The 17,533-nt window shown below is 48.1% G+C and overlaps 1 protein-coding gene across 1 annotated transcript in view; it reads right to left on the bottom strand.

The window, feature by feature from the left end:
- Positions 1 to 17,533, bottom strand: part of GALNT18 (polypeptide N-acetylgalactosaminyltransferase 18) — a 353,258-nt gene that overhangs the window by 167,915 nt on the left and 167,810 nt on the right. Inside the window, exons 2-3 of the mRNA XM_086340033.1 lie at positions 15,988 to 16,180; positions 2,712 to 2,878 (exon numbers count right to left, since the gene is read on the bottom strand). Of these exons, the coding sequence (XP_086196159.1) occupies positions 2,712 to 2,878; positions 15,988 to 16,180 (360 nt within the window). The remainder of the gene's footprint in view (positions 1 to 2,711; positions 2,879 to 15,987; positions 16,181 to 17,533) is intronic.

Raw genomic sequence — 17,533 nt, 5'->3', positions numbered from 1 at the left:
AGAGATTCTCAACCAGAGCTGTGTAACAGAATAGTCAAGGATGCTCTGAAAAGCAGAGATGGTCAGATTCCATCACAAACTTTCTGGGTTAGAATCTTCTGGGAAGGCTTTTGCTTGATTTGTATTTTGAAGTAATTACAGACTCACAGGAAAGTACACAGAAGTACACAAGGAGGTCCCATGAACCTTTCACCCAGCCTCCCCCAACGTTAACATCTTACACAACTATAGTATGATATCAAAATGAGGACACTGACATTACCAACATCACAAAGCTTCTCCAAGTCTTTTCAGGAATATGTGCAGTCATCTGGGTGTGTGCTTGTAGTCCTGTGGAATTTTGTCAAGTGTAGCCTTGTGTAATCATCACCAAGGTGCTTAACTATGCCATCAACTCAATACTTCCCAGAGCTTTGGGTTTAAATGCCCCCCATCTCTGATCTGATGAAGAACCCACCCACTCTTCCTCCTGCCCCCTATCCTGGGAATGACCACCATCCTCTGTCACCCTGGTTTGAGACTGAGTCATCATTTACCAGCCCTCCTTTGGCCTTCTCTCAGTCAAGAGATCCAATAGATGCTTCCTTTATAAAACCTCTCAGGCTCATATCTCGCCCTCAGGCCCCACACCCAACACAGCTCCAGGCCCCTTAATTTCTTGCTATATGGCTGCAATTACGATGCATCTAGTTCCCTTCTTCAAGATGTCTCTTTCCCCCAAACAATGATATAAAACACATCCAAAGCCCTTCATTGCCCAGTCCTGACTGTATAACTCCTCTTACCAAAATATGGTTATCACCATTTAGAAAATTAAGTCCAAATCATTTAAATTCAAATATGAAACCTTCTATATGTAGCTCACTTTCCTTATCTAAATTTCTCAATCTCAGTTTTCCCCCTCTTTCCCACAAGAATTAATGACAAAACAGCATCCTTCAGGCCACAATAAAGTTTTTACCATGGGAATGAAATGAAAGACCCCAAGATTTCCTTCTTCTTGATGTTTTGTTCTCCGTTTTGTGATGAGAGGAGGTAGGGTGGGATGGAGAAGGCAATGGCACCCCACTCCAGTACACTTGTCTGGAAAATCACATGGATGGAGGAGCCTGGTAGGCTGCAGTCCATGGGGTCATGAAGAGTCGGACATGACTGCGTGACTTCACTTTCACTTTTCACTTTCATGCATTGGAGAAGGAAATGGCAGCCCACTCCAGTGTTCTTGCCTGGAGAATCCCAGGGACGGGGGAGCCTGGTGGGTTGCTGTCTATGGGGTCGCACAGAGTCGGACACGACTGAAGCAACTTAGCAGCAGCAGCAGCAGCAGGGTGGGATGGAGCCTGGGGATGCCTCTTGCTTGGGGGATACCATCACCCTTGGAAGGACGGCTCTTCCATCCCTTGCCTCCTGACAATGTAAGAGGCCAAGAGAACAGATGGCCTTGCTGGAGCAAGATAGGGTTCATGAGCAGGCTAGTCACAAAATTGCAGTGTTAGCCACTGGGGAGTGGGAGCTTTCTCAGCATCCACTCCTTGGAGCCAGGCAGGTAGCTGCATAGGTAGGTCTCCCTACTCGAGGTCTCCCTCACAAGGCCATCACCTTTAAGCCTCCTCTGCCTACCTGCTGCCATCCGAGGCACCTTTTCCTTCCTTCACATCCACGGAATGATGAGAGTCACATGATGCATAAGCACTGCCCTTCAGAAAGCTCTAGAAGTCCCTTCTTTCTACACCACACTACACTTCTTACTGCACGATATAAAATGAAACAGAAAATTTGCTTATAGAGATTAAAAATATTTCAATTATCTGATAGGTTTCAGCTTTAATTGATAACAAAATACAAATTGCTCATCTGAACTTCTCATTACAGCAATGGATTCACTGGGAAATTTACTACCTGACATCAGAGAAAATGCTAAAGATAACAAGCCCAATGACTGTGCTCCTGTGACCAGGTTGTATTATCTATAGCACATTCATATTAAAGCTCCTATCAGGAGAGCTGGTTCTCAAACTGTCTCAGTGCAAGGTCTCTAAGTTCAGAAAATATTATGGAGACGGTATATATGGGAAGAATCAGAAGTCATGGAATATGTACCAAGGGAAAGAGGCACCTGGTAGTAGCTGGAGAAAGGGAGAAGTGCTGTGAGGGCTTCAACAAGGGATTGCAGGTCGCCTGGGGCTTTGCTCAGGTCAGATGGAATGTGGAGCAGGGGATGCAGAAAAAAAGCTAGACTTTCAACAGCTCTGTTGCTGTCATTGCAGTTCACATCTTCTACCATCCTCAGCATCAATACCACTATGACCAACACCAGCACCATCAACACTTCCACCGTCGCCACCACCTAGGACAACGTCAATGAAAAATCTTCTGGGCAAAGGCCAAGGCACAGAGCAAAACGGAATGATGCTTCACAGAAAGGAGTCACCGGAAAGGCTCACTGCGTATATGGAGGGGGTGGAGGTCATGGCTGTTTATCTCATCACATGCACCAGGATGTTGAAGGGGAGAGTTGACAGCCATCGAGGAAAAGCTTGGGGACCAGGCCCCTCCGGAACGTGAAGAGAGTGCAACTATGGACTGAACCTTCATGAACTTCATGAACCTCTCCTCTAGGAGCCAACATCCCAGAGAAGGAAGAGCCATGGAGAGCCTGTAGAAGCACGGAGGCTGAGACGCCCGCACAGGGCAGCGAGCTGGGCACTCACCGTTACTGCTGTTGTCATCCACCAGGATGATCTCCTTGAGCAGGTGTGGAGGTGTGCGCTCGATGGCCGAGTGGATGGAGCGCAGCAGCACGGAGAGTGCTTCATTGACAAAGATGAACACGATGCTCACCTCTGGGAGGCTGTCGGGGAACGAGAGGTTGCGGCACCTGGAAAGAAGAGCAGCCAGGCTCTTAGATAGGTCACTGACTCAGCGGGGGTCGCCCCAGGTGCCGGCCCGCCCATGTCTTGGCTCCAGCTTTGCTGGAAAGCTCAGGAGTCCAGATTCTCCCCTGGGGTCTTCTCTTTGATATACTTAAGATAATCACAAAGTGCACAGCAGACAGACCCTCAACCACTGAAACCCGTATGCCCCACTACAGAGTCTGAATTTGTCAACAACTCTCCCAGATGAACAGTTGTATCACTAGACCCTGGTACAGGGCCTGGAACCCAGCAGGCTGTCACCAAATGCTTACTGGAAGAATGACACTGTATTTCTAAATCCAATAGGATGGGAAATGCAACCAAAAGAAAATCTTAGTTTTTCCAAAATGACAGCCAATGCTTAAATGAGGCCAGACCTTAGATGACCTGCTTCAGGAGAAAAACATGTCTCCTTCCAGAGACTCCTGCCAGAATCCACTCTGCCTCACTCCAGAAGGAATGCTGCCTAGAGCCTCTCTTATGGCTCTTTCATCTTATGGATCGAGCCTCCAGAAACAGGTGGAAACCAGAGGCAGAGTCTCACCATGATAGAGGAATAGAAAGACAATTCGGACCTCATTTCACAGATAAAGATGCTAAGGCTCAGAGAGGCTAGGTCCCCACCATGTGTCAGCTGCCAAGATGAAACCTCAACTCTGGTCTTCTTAGTTCTACACCAAGGCTCTCCCTTCAAGGAGAAGTGGTCAGGTGAGAGACTGCCCCTAATTGTCCCATTTCCTCCCTAGCTCCATTGAAACCCATTTGGAGGTCCATTTGGAGGTCTCTTATCCAAAGGACGTGAGGCAAAATCACAAAAGTCTGCATGCCGCTCTCCATGGGAAGAGGAACGTGAGACCCTAAAATTAGACCCCATCACGAGGCCAGACAATAAGGAATGTCATTGCTCCCAAGGGCATGTCAATTCTTTCTCCTGTAAGCATTGACTTTGTAGATGGGAAACCACTGCTGGTGCCCTTCTCTGGCTGACACTAGATACTGTTCCAGAGGGCACTGAGCTCCCATCTTCAGGACAGCTGAATGAAAGGAGAGAGCAGCAACTGTGGCCCTGACCTCGGTCCTCAGCTCAGAGTGGAGGCTGCCTGCTCCCACTATCGGCCACCAAAGGTTCCAGGGGTTCAGGGCTGGTGACGGTGTCGCACTGCTCCAAAGTGGGAGGTACAGTCAGGTGAGCATAATAATGCAATAATGAGCATAATAGCACAGGGCTTCTGCTCGTTGTAATTAAAGTGCTGCAGGATAGGGATGGGCCTGCTCTTCCTTAATGAGGAAGGCTGCAGGATAACCAGCGCTGAGCAATTTTGCAGAAATCACAGTGGGGCCCCAGCCTGCTTAAGAGCAGGAGATTAATAAACTAAAATCACTATCTCTATGGTTACCAGAAGTTTACAGAAACTTCTCTCATTCTATTTCCAGCTCTTTTTTTCTCTCATGAAAAAAATGAATGGGGGAAGGGAAAGAACCAAGGTTTTATCCAAATCTGCTTCATACTTAGGATGTGAGTAAAGCCATCAGGGTAACAGATTGGTGTAGAATTGGTTCATTCTTGCATTTGATGGAATCTATTGAGTTTTTTTCCATGAGGTGGGTATTGCATTCAGGGTTAAAACAACAAGGACAAAGTGCCTGTCCTCATGGAACTTGTGCTCTGAAGTGGAAAACAGGCAAACATGGGAGCAAACAAATGATACAATTTCATACAAAAGCCGAAATGAACAGTAATGTGGTGTTAGAGGACAGTGTGGTGCCCTGGCAGCTGTTCTAGGAGCGGTCAGGGAAGGGCTCTATGAGGGGAGAGGCTGGGTCAGAAATCACCTGGCACACCACAGGTGCAAAGGCCCTCGGGGTCGAGGGGACAGAGTTGCGACTAGAGAGGAGGTGATGGAGGGAGCCAGCTCAGGTAACTGCAGTGAAGGGAGGAAGAGATGAGGAGGATGAGGGAGAAAGGCTGAATGAAGGAGAAAGGCTGGGATGTCTCCTTAAGCTCATCTGCTGCTGCTAAGTCACTTCAGTCGTGTCCAACTCTGTGCGACCCCATAGACGGCAGCCCACCAGGCTCCCCCATCTCTGGGATTCTCCAGGCAAGAACACTGGAGTGGGTTGCCATTTCCTTCTCCAATAATGAAAGTGAAAAGTGAAAGCGAAGTCGCTCAGTCGTGTCTGACCCTCAGCGACCCCATGGACTGCAGCCTTCCAGGCTCCTCCATCCATGGGATTTTCCAGGCAAGAGTACTGGAGTGGGGTGCCATTGCCTTCTCTGTTAAGGTCATCAGACCCTTTCAAAAAAGTGTTGTTGTTGTGAATAGTACTGTTATAACAGCAATTAAAAGGTGGTGGTTAACAGTCAAATAATTCTGGCTAGTGCTTACTTATGGTTACCAAGACCAGTAGTTGACCTTTCCTTAGGAATGGAAAATGATAGAAGTGTTAACACACAACCTACTTGCTAATTGCAGTTAAAGAAAACACTTTATATGGTCAGACTACTAGCACATGACCTTTATTTTTCTTTTTTGAAAGTGTAATGAAGAGCTCCTAATAAGGTCACTATATCAGTACAAGCTAACTGTCTGCCCCACCAGCCATGAGACTGACTCTAGTCTGTTCCTACACCTCCAGGGGTTTCCTCTGAGTTCTCAGAGCCTCCGTATCTAAAGCTTCAGGTGTTTCCCAAGTGTTTTTCAGAGTTAAGGGTTAACTGCCTTCCACCCCTCTCTTTTCTTTTTTAAAGCTCCACATAACCACTCCAAGTTGAATTTCTCCCAGTAATGGCCATGGCCATCCTGATGGGTTGAGCTGCCGTGTCTGGTATCCATCTCCTGGTGACCTTTCTCTAAGCAGAGCAGGAATGTTATATTCGTTTTTCAAGCTAAACTCTACTGATCACTATTTTTACATGCAAGACTCTTTCAAACTCAGCTGTTATATGACAACCCTTTTGAACATAACACCTAGGAGAGTACGTCATATTTGTGTGTGTTCATTTCTGTCTCCTCCCACTATAATGACCTTCCCTCAGAGCAGGGACTTTATTTTGCTACTGTGTTAGCTCCCAACCTTAAACCAGAGTCTGGCATATAGTAGGTTTTCAGAATTAAACCAACACGTTTATTTATTTTATCCATGGATACCTCAGAGATATTGCAGGTTTGAGTCCACTGCAATAAGGCAAATACTGCAATGTAGTGAGTTATATGAATATTCTGGTTTCTCAGTGTATTTAAAGTTATGTCTCTATTACATGATAGTATATTGTGGGTGATAGCATTGTCTGAAAAAAACAATGTACATGACTTAATTTAAAAATGCTTTATGGCTACAAAATGCTAACCATCACATGATAACACAACACTTCAACTTGTAGAAAATTTAGTATCTGTGAAGCACTGTAACGTGAAATGCAGTAAGACAAGGTATGTCTGCATAAGGCCTGAACTTCACATGCATGCCACTGATCCCAGCTCGCTCCTTTTTGTATAAACCTCCTCCCTAGAAGGAGAGTCAGGTCTTCTCTCACCAGCAGGTCCTTCCTTCTCCTGCTCTCCTTCCCTGGGATTTTGGCCCCAGTTGCTCACATTCCATCTCCAGCAGCTCTCAGTTCTTCTGCACTATAATTAAGCGATCTCCCCTGGCCAAATGTATCGAGCTCCTTAAATCCTCCCTCCCTCCCTTCTCTCTGGAGAGTCACTCAAGGCCTTCCCAGGATCAGCCTCGGTGCTTTTTCTCCAGACTGCACAGCATCTAACCTTAACCTGGGTTTCTGTGAGTAGAGAGGTGAAGAGTGGGCAGGATAAGAAAGATGAGGTGGGCTAGTTTATAGGGAGAGAGCATTGTGGGGGAGAAGGGATGGATAAAGCCACCCAGGCACTGACCCAGCTGTGCCCCAAATTGCTGTGTGATCCTGGGCAAGCCACTCTCCTGCTCTCTATATCTTTTCACGTGGAGGCAGGGACAGAGGGAGGCAGGAGAAATGATCACTTAGGTGTCTTCTCCATATAGTTCAGGATCTTCTCTCTCATATGTGATGAATGGAAAACTTCTCACTAAAGAAATAGTTTGCAAACTTTCTCTTCCTCCTAGCCAGCACCTGGCCATCACCAAATGCCACAGGACACATATATCCAATCACCACTGTAGTAGTGACTAGGCAGTGTGACCAACTCATCCAAGTCTGCCCAGGACTCTCCCAGTTTCAACACTGAGAATCCCAAGCACACCAGGATGGTTGGCCATCCTATGACTAGACCACAGCTTCTTGATGGCAAGGATCTTGTTCACGACTGCGCATGCTCTGCCTGGCACTGTTCTGGCCATCAGCAAGCATTCATTCAGCCAGCATCTGCTGAATAAACTGAGGCTACTGTTTCAAAGCACCCAACACACATATAATGGATACACATAGTCCCGGTTCCTATTTTCATCTCAACATTGAAGCAGAACTTACAAGGCTGAGGGGAGAGGCAAAAAGAGGGAGGAAGACCAGCATGTCAGACGAGATGTCCTCATACCTGCCGGTCCCACCCACCATCATTACTGCCAGACACTGAACTGAGGACAGGAGCCTGCCTACAGCAGGGCATCCCAAGTCCTGCCAAAGGAACACACGTCCAAGAGCTGCTATGGAAGAGGGTTGTTCAGATCAAGCCCAGCGCTTCTGGTCCGAAATCTGGCCACTTTACCCAACAACCAGCCCCAGCCTCTACCTGAGGGCTATGCCTCTTGTATTCACATGCCGATGATCTCCCCCAGCCCCTATGTCTACTGGAGTCTGGCCAGTACAGCCTCTGTTCCCAGAGCCTGCCGTCCCCACCCGCTCTGGTGTCTGCTTCTGTCTACCCCCGTCTCTGCTCACCTCTCCAGAGAAGGGCCAGGGTACGTGAGAGTCAGAGGAGCCACCAGGGTGGCTATAACCGACCCTTCCCTATTTACATGCCTTGAGAAAGCCTGACTGTACCAGACTGGTGCCTTAATCATTTTGAGAAGAGGCACATTCTCCTGTAAAATTAAGCCATAAAAGTTCCCTTTGTACTTTTATTCTTGTTCAAAGTTAAGCCATTTTCCACTAAAGATAAAAACAAGGCATTTCTGAGCAGGGAGAACTGTGGCTGTCTAATAAGCTGGGATTGATGGTCCTGATAAAGCTGACTGCATCGATCCCTGCACACAGAGGTGGTATGGGGACAGGAGCCTCCCACCAGAGCTCCCCAGGACGGTTTTGAGCTGTTCATGAGGCAAGTTTATGTCAAGAGCTTTAGTGATGCCATTACCTGCGAGAGGCAGAGAGGCAGTACCAGACTAAGAGAGGCCAAATCAGGCACCTGGGAACTGGGTATCAGCCAGGGCAGCAGCCAGACCCCTCCACAGTGGAGGGATGGATTCTTCCTGTGACTCGGGCAAATCTATGAGCTCCCAGTGCATCGAAGCATGACTTGTGGAGGCTGATTGACCCCTTCCAGTGTGAAGATCAAAGTAGAATGTGAGCTGGGGGCTGCTGGCCAGTGTGTATGGGGAACTGGGTCTAACTATGCCTGGGTTCTGGGAGTGCAGGAGGGACCCACCTAGACCAAGCAGAGAGAAGATAACACGCCCCTGAATACCCACTTCCCTGAGTGTCCCCAGCCCCTCCTTTCTCCTAGATAGCGTCAAGGGTCTCCCCTATACTGCGGCGGTCAGCACACGATGGTTCAGCTGTACTGTTGACCTCCTAAGGATGGCACCCTGGGATCAGCAGTGTCTTCTTATCCCTTCACGGCCATCTGTGTCCTCACCCTGGCCTCCACCCTCCCACCTGCACCCACAGGACTTGTTTGATCCTCCTCTGACTTCACTTGGTTACACTTCTGGCTTCTTCCAGAACTTTTCAGATTAGACAGGTTCCCAGCCTGCCAGCATTCAGTCTGCTGGACTTAATGAGACCCAAGGATGAGAGCAGTGTGGGGGTTCTCACTGGGCATGCATGCAGTCAAGACTTCCACTCCTGGTGGCTGGCATCTCCATCTCTGTAACCTCTGGAGCTCAGAGACTGCACCGTGCTTGCTACCCCTACTGCCCAGGGACTCCATACAGAATATCTTGAACTAACAACATTAATAATTTCCACCTACTGAGTGCTAATGACTCATGACAAATCATACTAAGAGATGTACGTATATTTTTACCTTTCCCCCCCTCTGATTTTTATTCTTTCCTATAGGAAAAGTCCTATAGGGTAAACATTTTATCCCCATTTTATAGATGAGGGCAGTTGGACTGAGACAGCAAGTTATTTTCCAGGGCTTCCACCTGGGCTCATTTGCCTCCAAAGTCAGTGCTCAAAGGTCCCGTTAAACCAGGGTCTGCACCTTCCTTCTATGACCATCTAGAGATTTGTCTGGCCAGACATTGGTATTATGACAACCCAGAGACCTGGTGGAGGGAGGGATGAAATGGAAGTCACTCCAGGTCAACTCTGATGAAAGATAGGGTAGACACAGCGCATCTAGGAGGGTGATGTGGACTATTACAATAAAGCTCTACTGGTCATGTGAAGCCTAGATTGCCTTCCTGTTTCATTGAGCCCATAGAGATAGCAATCCCCGAACACACTCTTTGTTTGAAGCCGGGTTCTCTGCGCTCCTCCAGAGCCTGGGTGTGTGGTTTCCGATGGTGTGATTATGCATCTGTGTGTAGACACTGGCGTACAAAGAATCCCAGCCACCTGCTGTCACCTGAGTAAGCTCAGCTCCTTCCTCCCTGACAGCACACGTATGAACCAGCGAAGAAAGACACAGTGTGCTTCCTGGCCTGGGGTGTGATCCCTGTTAGACTCTCACAGGCTCCTTTGTTTTTCTTTCATGCCACGTATATGCTATCGCCACTTAGCTTTTATGTGATTATTTAACAGATGTCAGTATTTCCACTAGACTATAAGCTGCATGAGATCAAGACCACATCTGCTTTGCTCACCAGCCCCCCACCCCCACCCCCGTGCCTCAAGCAGCACCCAGCACAGAGAACAAACTCAGGAAGCACCCAGGATCTGGCTGAATGAACAACTGAACAAACATTCAAGCAGTGAACAGTAGAATGAATGCAGGCCCAGGAAAAGCCCGCGGGTGGGACTTCCACCACAGCCTAACAGAATGGAATCCTGGAGTTGGACATTTACTCCCTGCCCAACCACAACCACAAGCCCAGATCATCCAATAAGCCAGAGGGGTCGTGGAGGCAATGGGATATTTAGTGTAGCCAGGGGCTTCAGGGTCCTGGTAGGATGCATGTCTGGCTCAGATGTGGAAGAGATAGTGGACAGAAGTTTTAATCATCTACAAGGCAAGGGAAATGGGCCAGCCTCATCTCAGAAGAGTGTCTGACACCAGAATGACAACAGGTGAAATTCTAAGTAGAGGTGATCATCAAAGTGTCCAGCTTTCACTCAGAAACAGTTCTACTAACATCCTTTCAGGGGACTCTACTGATTTGGAGCAAGGATCTGCTATATCAAACATAGACTATAAGTAGAAGAAGGAGGGAAATGAATCAATTAAACTGTAAATAGCCAACAGGAAGCAGGGCAATCATTTGCTCCTAAAACTTATTAGAAATCCAGGGAAAATGGGATTGCTGGGACTACACAGACAGCATCCAGCGCTAGTGGAGAAGTCAGACAAGGGACTGAGCGTCTCCGTGTGGGGGGTTTGTGGGTGAGCAGACCAGGCCTGTGGCAAGGAGAGCTGAGGAACGTGGGGGAGGTGGGGAAGGCAGGCACTGCAGGTGGGAAGGAGGAGGATGGGGCATCTTTGCTTTCCAGCAGAGCCTGGCTCCAGCCTCTGATGCTCAGAACTCTGGGGCTGGGGAGAAACCACTCTGATCTGTCTTGCAATGCCCGCCTGGCCCTCCTCTCATCTAGTGCCAGCGTGGAAGGCCTGGCCTGTGTCACTCCTTGCCTGCTTAGTGGTCCTTCTAGTACATAAAGTCATGACCGTGCCCCCAGGCCATCCATTTTACAAATCAGAGACCCCGATGTGTTCAGTCGCTCAGTCGTGTCTGACTCTTTATGATCCCTTTGACTGTAGGCTGCCAGGCTCCTCCGTCCAGGGAGTTTTTCAGACAAGAATACTGGAATAGGCTGTCATTTCCTCCTCCAAGGGATCTTCCCAACCCAGGGATCAAACCCAGGTCTCTTGCATCTCCTGCACTGGCAGGCAGATTCTTTACCATTGAGCCAGCAGGGAAGCCCAGGGACCCAGAGTAACAAAAAAGTTAAATAGCAGTTACTGTGATGTTAGGCAATGTTCTAAGGTGTCTACATATATTACATGTTCAATCTGTGTATTACCATCTCCAATTTACAGACAGGAAAACCAAGGCATAGAAACGCTAGTTAACTTGCTGGAGGTCAACCAGTTTAGAAGCGAGAGACCTGGCCTTGGAATCCAGGCAATCGGGTTTTACATATTATTCTATAATCCAGCAGAAACTTCATCTGTCTGTCATGTTACCCAGTTTTTCCTCTTGAGTTGTTCTCTAAACATACCTCACTTTCTCTATATCCCATAAAATCCAATTCTGTAGCTTTGATCTGAGTAGCAGAATAGAACAAGACTATTCACCTCCCCATTTTAAGACATTAATATTGCTCAAGATTACATTATATTCAAGAACAATCATGTGATACTACTGGTTCATAATATGTTTAATTAACCAGGAACCACAAGTACTTTCCCAGATTGCCCCAGTTAAGAAGTATTTCCTCCTGTGTCTGTGCAGTTAGCATTTTTGATGCAGCAGCAGAATCATTATTCGGGGTGTTGATTTTACCCCTTTGTTCTGAGGCAACCGTCATGGAAGCCTCATCTTCCAAAGACCTCTGGGTCATCTCCACAGAGCCAAGATTCCAAACTAGAAAAGCCCCCCCTAGGAAGGGTGGGGCGAGGGGGCTGTATAGCATCCTAGAGACACAGACTTACGTAAAAACACCAGGAACTTGATCAAGTTTCTTAACCTAGGAAATATTCAGCATTCTCCTAAATAAAATGTGAACAATAATAACTACCCCATAGAGACATGAGGATAAAAGTTAAAGGAGAAGGCGGACATTAATCTGTCTGCACAGTGCCTGCCACACAGGAAGGACTGGTGAGCAGACAGTGGCTCTTGGGGTAAATCCTTGGCCCTGGGGAAGCAACCCCTAGATAATCCAGTGATCATGTCCCAGCTTCTCACCTGAAACTGCCCTGCTTCCCCACCAGGACCAGATACATAACCTGTGGGGCTCAGTGCAAAAGGAAAACATGGTGGCCTTTGTCGAAAACTTACTAAGAATTTTAACACAGCAAAGGCAGAACATTAAACCAAGGGCAGGGCACTTTTAGCCTTCTGAGGATCTTGTGCCCACTAGATAGTGTCCTAACACTGCCACTGTAAGAAAGTCCTGCATCTTGGTGCCTTCAAACAACACACATTAGTTATCTTCCATTCTGGAGGCCAGAAGTCTGACAGAGGTCTCACTGGGCTGAAGTCAAAGTGTCAGCAGAACCGCATTCCTTTCTGGAAGTTCCAGGTGATAACCTGTTAGACACTGTCCTTGCTTTTTCAGTATCTACAGGTTTCCCCCATTTACAGCTCTTTTCCATCTTCAAAGCCAGCAGTGTCTGGCTGAGTCCTTCTCACATTGCCATCGCTCTGGCTTTCTCTTCCACATTTAAATGCTCTGGGATTACTCTGGGCTCGTCCAGATAATTCAGGATGATCTCCTTATTCTAAAGCCAACTGATTAGCCACCTCAATTCCATCTGCAACCTTGATTCTCCTTTGCATACACCATGTTTAAAGGTTCCAGAGACCAGGATGTGGACACCCTTGGGAGGCTGTTACCTGCCTACCATACATGATGCTCATGAAGACAGTCCTCCTGAACCCCAAAGTTCAGAGATCTCCGAGGTTTGTCTAGCGGCTGCAGCATGAAGACCCTGTGACCCTCCAATCTGTACACACAGATCTGGTGGCCATACTCATAGTGGTAACACTGCAAACACCCATAGCCACCTTGGATGGACCCTAACCTGCTCCCAGGAGGATCCAGAACCCTGGCTCCAGGCTTTATTCTTTCCCTGCTGTAATCCCGTCCTGACTCTTTCCACTTCAATGTTCTTCTTTCCAGAGTCTCCCCAGCTGAAGACCCACGACTCCTTTGGGGACAGGCGTGCATGCTTCTGCCCCAGTTGCTACCACTAGGGGCTGCAGAAGATAGTCCAGTCCCCTTTACCAGCCCCTTGTATCCTGGTGGCTCAGACGGTAAAGAATCTGCCTGCAGTGCTGGAGACCCAGGTTCAATCCTTGGGTCAGAAAGGGAATGGCTACCCACTCCAGTATTCCTGCCTGGAGAATTCCATGGACAGAGGAGCCTCTGGACCTGGGCTACAGTTCATGGAGTAGCAAAAGAGTCAAACATGATTTAGTGACTAAACCACCACCAGCAGCAAGGAGCAGTTGAATCCCAAATTACAGCTGGGCAGTGACAAGTACAGATGACAACTGGGACTTGTGACTGGTACCTAAAGTGGGGCCAGTCTTGTGGGACTGAGCCTTTAACTTATGGGATCTAACACTAACTCTGGTAGGTAGCATCTAAAGCTAACTGAATTGTAGGGACACCCAGCTGGTGTCACAGAATTGGTCGATATTGGGGGAAAAAACCCACATCTGGTGTCAAAGTGTCATGAGTAGAAGAGTAAAGCGTGTGTCTTCTACCTGCTCCAGAAGGTTACTGTGAGACATCAAAGAGTTAATGTAAATAAAGTGTGAAATGCTTCCCTGAAAATATGGCTCATGCTATATAAACGTTTGGCAGTGTAATTTGAAATAGGATGACAGTAAAGATATTGAAAAGATATTTCTAAAATGAGTTAAACGGGATAAGCAAGCAGTGACCTTGTTACAAGGCAGTGATGTTTTCATGGAAATTAACAGACAAAGAGAGGCACTGTTTTACCCAAGCATGTGCTTGTTTCGAGTGGTCCACCATCGGCTCTCTAATCCTGGGTGTGTGTCTGGCACAGCAGCTGAAGTAGAGCTAGACAGAGCCTTCCAAGTCCATGTGCAAAGAGACACCACCGTCCTTAGAGCCTCCGCAGGAGCCCCTGCTGAGAGCAGGCAGGCTCAGCTCTGCCTTTTATCAGAGATTCTGTTTCACTGGCTATAAAAAGGGGTTGACAGAAGTCGCCTTGCCCACAGGGGAGGTGTGGAAGCTCGATAAACTGTAAAGTTCTGTGCAGAGGAAAGGTCTTTCCATTATGATTACTGCTTCTCTCCAGTGGCTCAGGAGGAAACCACAGAATTCAGCTCACCTGGAGTCCTCCAGAGACATCCCCCTCCAGCCCCAGCCCACGCACCTGCCACCACTTTCTTAGCAAACTCGGGAAGTCCAGGCTGGGCTGCCTTTTCTGCATGCACTCCCTTCAGAGCGGGCTTTCCAGGGAGCCCTGCACTTCAGAGAAAGGCCATATGGTCTCTCCACCCAGCAACTCCTGCTTCTCTCCCACGGAAGCAGGAAGGACTGGTGTGTATGGCGCCTCTCTCAATGAAGGCTGGAAGGGTGTCAGTCAGCTCTCAGCATGCCTCCTGCACAGTCAAGGCAGCCCAGCTGTGGGCTCAGGTCAAAGGCCTGGATTTGGTTTCTGGATACATTGGTTCAAGTCTCAGCTCAGTCACTTATTCAACTGTGTGATGTCAGCCAGAGTTCTTACTCTTTCTGTTCCTCAGCTGCTTCGACTCTGAATGGGACTATGCCAACTGCCTGCCCACCTTCATGCAGGTTGGTGTGGTCCACATGGGAAGCACATCTCAACCAGTCAAGCTCATGCAAACACCAGTCATCATTACAGCCACGCTACAGTGAGCAAAATCTACCATTTCCCCTTATTTTGGGAAAAATGTGTATTGAGTTGTGCCTGAGTCTATAGCTTCTGTGCTGGCCAAGATCATGGCTGAGGCCTCTGCAGAGTCCTGTGTGTGTGTGCTAAGTCGCTTCAGTCATGTCTGACTCTTTGCAACCCTATAGACTATAGCCCACCAGGTTCCTCTGTCCACGGGATTCTCCAGGCATGAGCACTGGAGTGGGTTGCCATGCCCTCCTCCAGGGGATCTTCCTGACCCAGGGTTTGAACCTGTGTTTCCTGCATTGCAGGTGGATTCTTTACCCACCGAGCCATCTGGGAAGCCCCCAAGTATTCTTTAAATGAACATATACTCTTCTTTCCCTGTGTAGATCCTTAGATGGTCTTTCATCCCTAGAGCCCAGCCAGGCTCACTTGGGCTAAGAAAAACCATACCTCACTACAGGGCATACAGCAGATGTTCAATAAATGTCTATGAAACTGAACTGAACTCTCCTTCCCAAAGAACACAGACTCCAAACCCAGAAGCAAAATCTTTCTTGAAAACTCCAGACACAAGCTAACTGTGGTTTGCAGCTTTAAGAAAATTTTTAAAATAAGTAGAAAGAGAGGAAGAGAAGGTACGGAGGGGGGAGCTCACAAAAGTTAATGAGATTTTCTCAGCTGTGGTACGTGCCCACATTTTTAATAATTAGGAGTAATAAAAATTCTAACTGAACCTTAAAGGAACATCTTTTGTAACAAAGAGAGAAGTCAAGACAGACTTCTCTGTCGGGTATAATGACTTGTTAGCCTTGGAAGATGGATGTACTTTAAGAAACTAATTTACAGAAAAAAATAATTGTTCATAAAAATGCAACTAATTGGGTTAAAATGACTTATTAACAGGAGTGCCAGATGATTCTTGTGCCCTTAAGGATTAAATTCGGTTATTAGTCCTCAAAATTTCTTATTTCTAATGGAAGAAAGCCTTCTCCCTGCTTAGCAGATAGAGAAACTGAGGCTGGAGGACAGGGAGAGTGACTTGCTCGATGCAGGCCGAGGAGGGAGGACCCTAAGCTAAAGCTGGGAAGCAATCAGGAGTCCAGACACCCAGTCCTGGCTCTGTCCCCAGCACCATGGGGACCCCACCTCCCCACCGGCAGGTCGACAAGGGCCCGGCCACTGACTCTGCTCACCCACTGGGTCTGAGGTCAGGCAGGGGCCGATCGAGGGGTAGGCGGTCACTGAGGTAGGCGTTGTAGCCGTAGTACTGGAACTGCTTCAGGGCCACACGCCGGCCTTCGGGGCTGAGCTCCTGGCCCCAGTGTGCAAACAGAGAGGAGTCTGTGAAGGGCTCAGCCTCTGCCTCCTCAGGTTTGGCGGGGGCTTCTGGAGAAAGAAGGGATAAGGAGACAGTGGGTCAGAGTACACGCCTGCATATGCCATGACAGCCCCTTACCCTTCCTCACCATTGCTTTGGATAAAACGATCTTAGCCCCAACTTTGGGGGTGGGGGGAATAGAATCATCATGCTCCCCCAAGCCCATTTATCCTTCCATATATCCATTCATCCACCCAACAAGCACTAACACAATGGATATGGAAATACACCCAGCAGAGTCCACAGGGAAGCCAGTGGGTGTGACCCTGATGCCCCATGGCTTTATGTCAGAATCTCCTTTTCCAGTCTGCCTTCTCATCAGGCACTGGGCCCAGCCCTTGAATGGGGTTTCTGCTTCTCTTTCCCCAGAGCACACCCCTATTCCCTGTTAGTCCTAAACTGTCCCACACCCGGATCCCCAAGCTGAGTGCCTGCTCCATTGTCCAGTTCCTGCCAGTCCACTCTCTCTCCACTGTCTGGTCCTGCTGAGAGTTTCCTGGCTACACCCTATGAGATTCACCTAACTGCTAGGACCCTCGGCCAAATTGCCTCCTGCTGCTTCAGGATAGGGGCTCGTTGGCACAGCAGATAGACAGACCATCCCCAAATCTCCACACACTCTGGGCACTGCTCATTGGACCTCTGGTAGACTTTGTAGGGGCAATGCTCACACCAGATCAAGAGAATTCATGGTTCTCCTGGAAATTTCCAAGAAAATGGAGGGGGTATTATTACTACAAGAGCAGAGGCTTGGATTTATATAGACACAGATTCAAACAAATCCCTGCCCCACTATTCACTGGCGATACGATCATAAGCAAACACTCAACTTCTTGACGCCTTGATTTCCTCACTTGCAATGTGGGGATATTAATAATAATACCTACTCCTCATTCCTGAGATCTGTGAGGATTACATGCAATAATGTACATGAAACACTTGTTTCGGAGTACGCGCACAATAACAGGGTTGCTATAGCAAGGTCAGCCTGGAGGGTCAAGTCCCTCTTTTACAGGGATAGTGAGTAGGTCTTGCCAGGACACAGGCTGACTGGTCAGGACTACAGAACTCATTCCAAGGGACCAGGTAGTCAGGCCCACCATTCAAATGCCAGCAATCACAGAAATTAGACAGGGATGCTAAGGCCACTGGACTGGCCTTTCATGTTCATAAACATGATGTAAGTAAGAGATGGAGCCTGGAATGAGACAGGGACCAGGAAGAAAGCAGAAGGGGGTTCAGAACAGGAGAGGCAGGCTTAGGACACTTGCCAAAGTCCCTTCAGCTATCTACATGGAGCCAGGAGGTGCAAACACACTTATGTCAGGTAACTTAAAGGTACAGTCTGGAGACAGGCAAAG

This window comes from Bos grunniens, chromosome 15 (assembly GCF_055505025.1).
Source record: "Bos grunniens cultivar Pamir isolate PY7600 chromosome 15, Bosgru_T2T1.0, whole genome shotgun sequence".
In the NCBI taxonomy this organism is placed as follows: Eukaryota; Metazoa; Chordata; class Mammalia; order Artiodactyla; family Bovidae; genus Bos; species Bos grunniens.
Note: the sequence above shows the minus strand (reverse complement) of the source record. Positions and strands in the feature narration are given on the sequence as shown.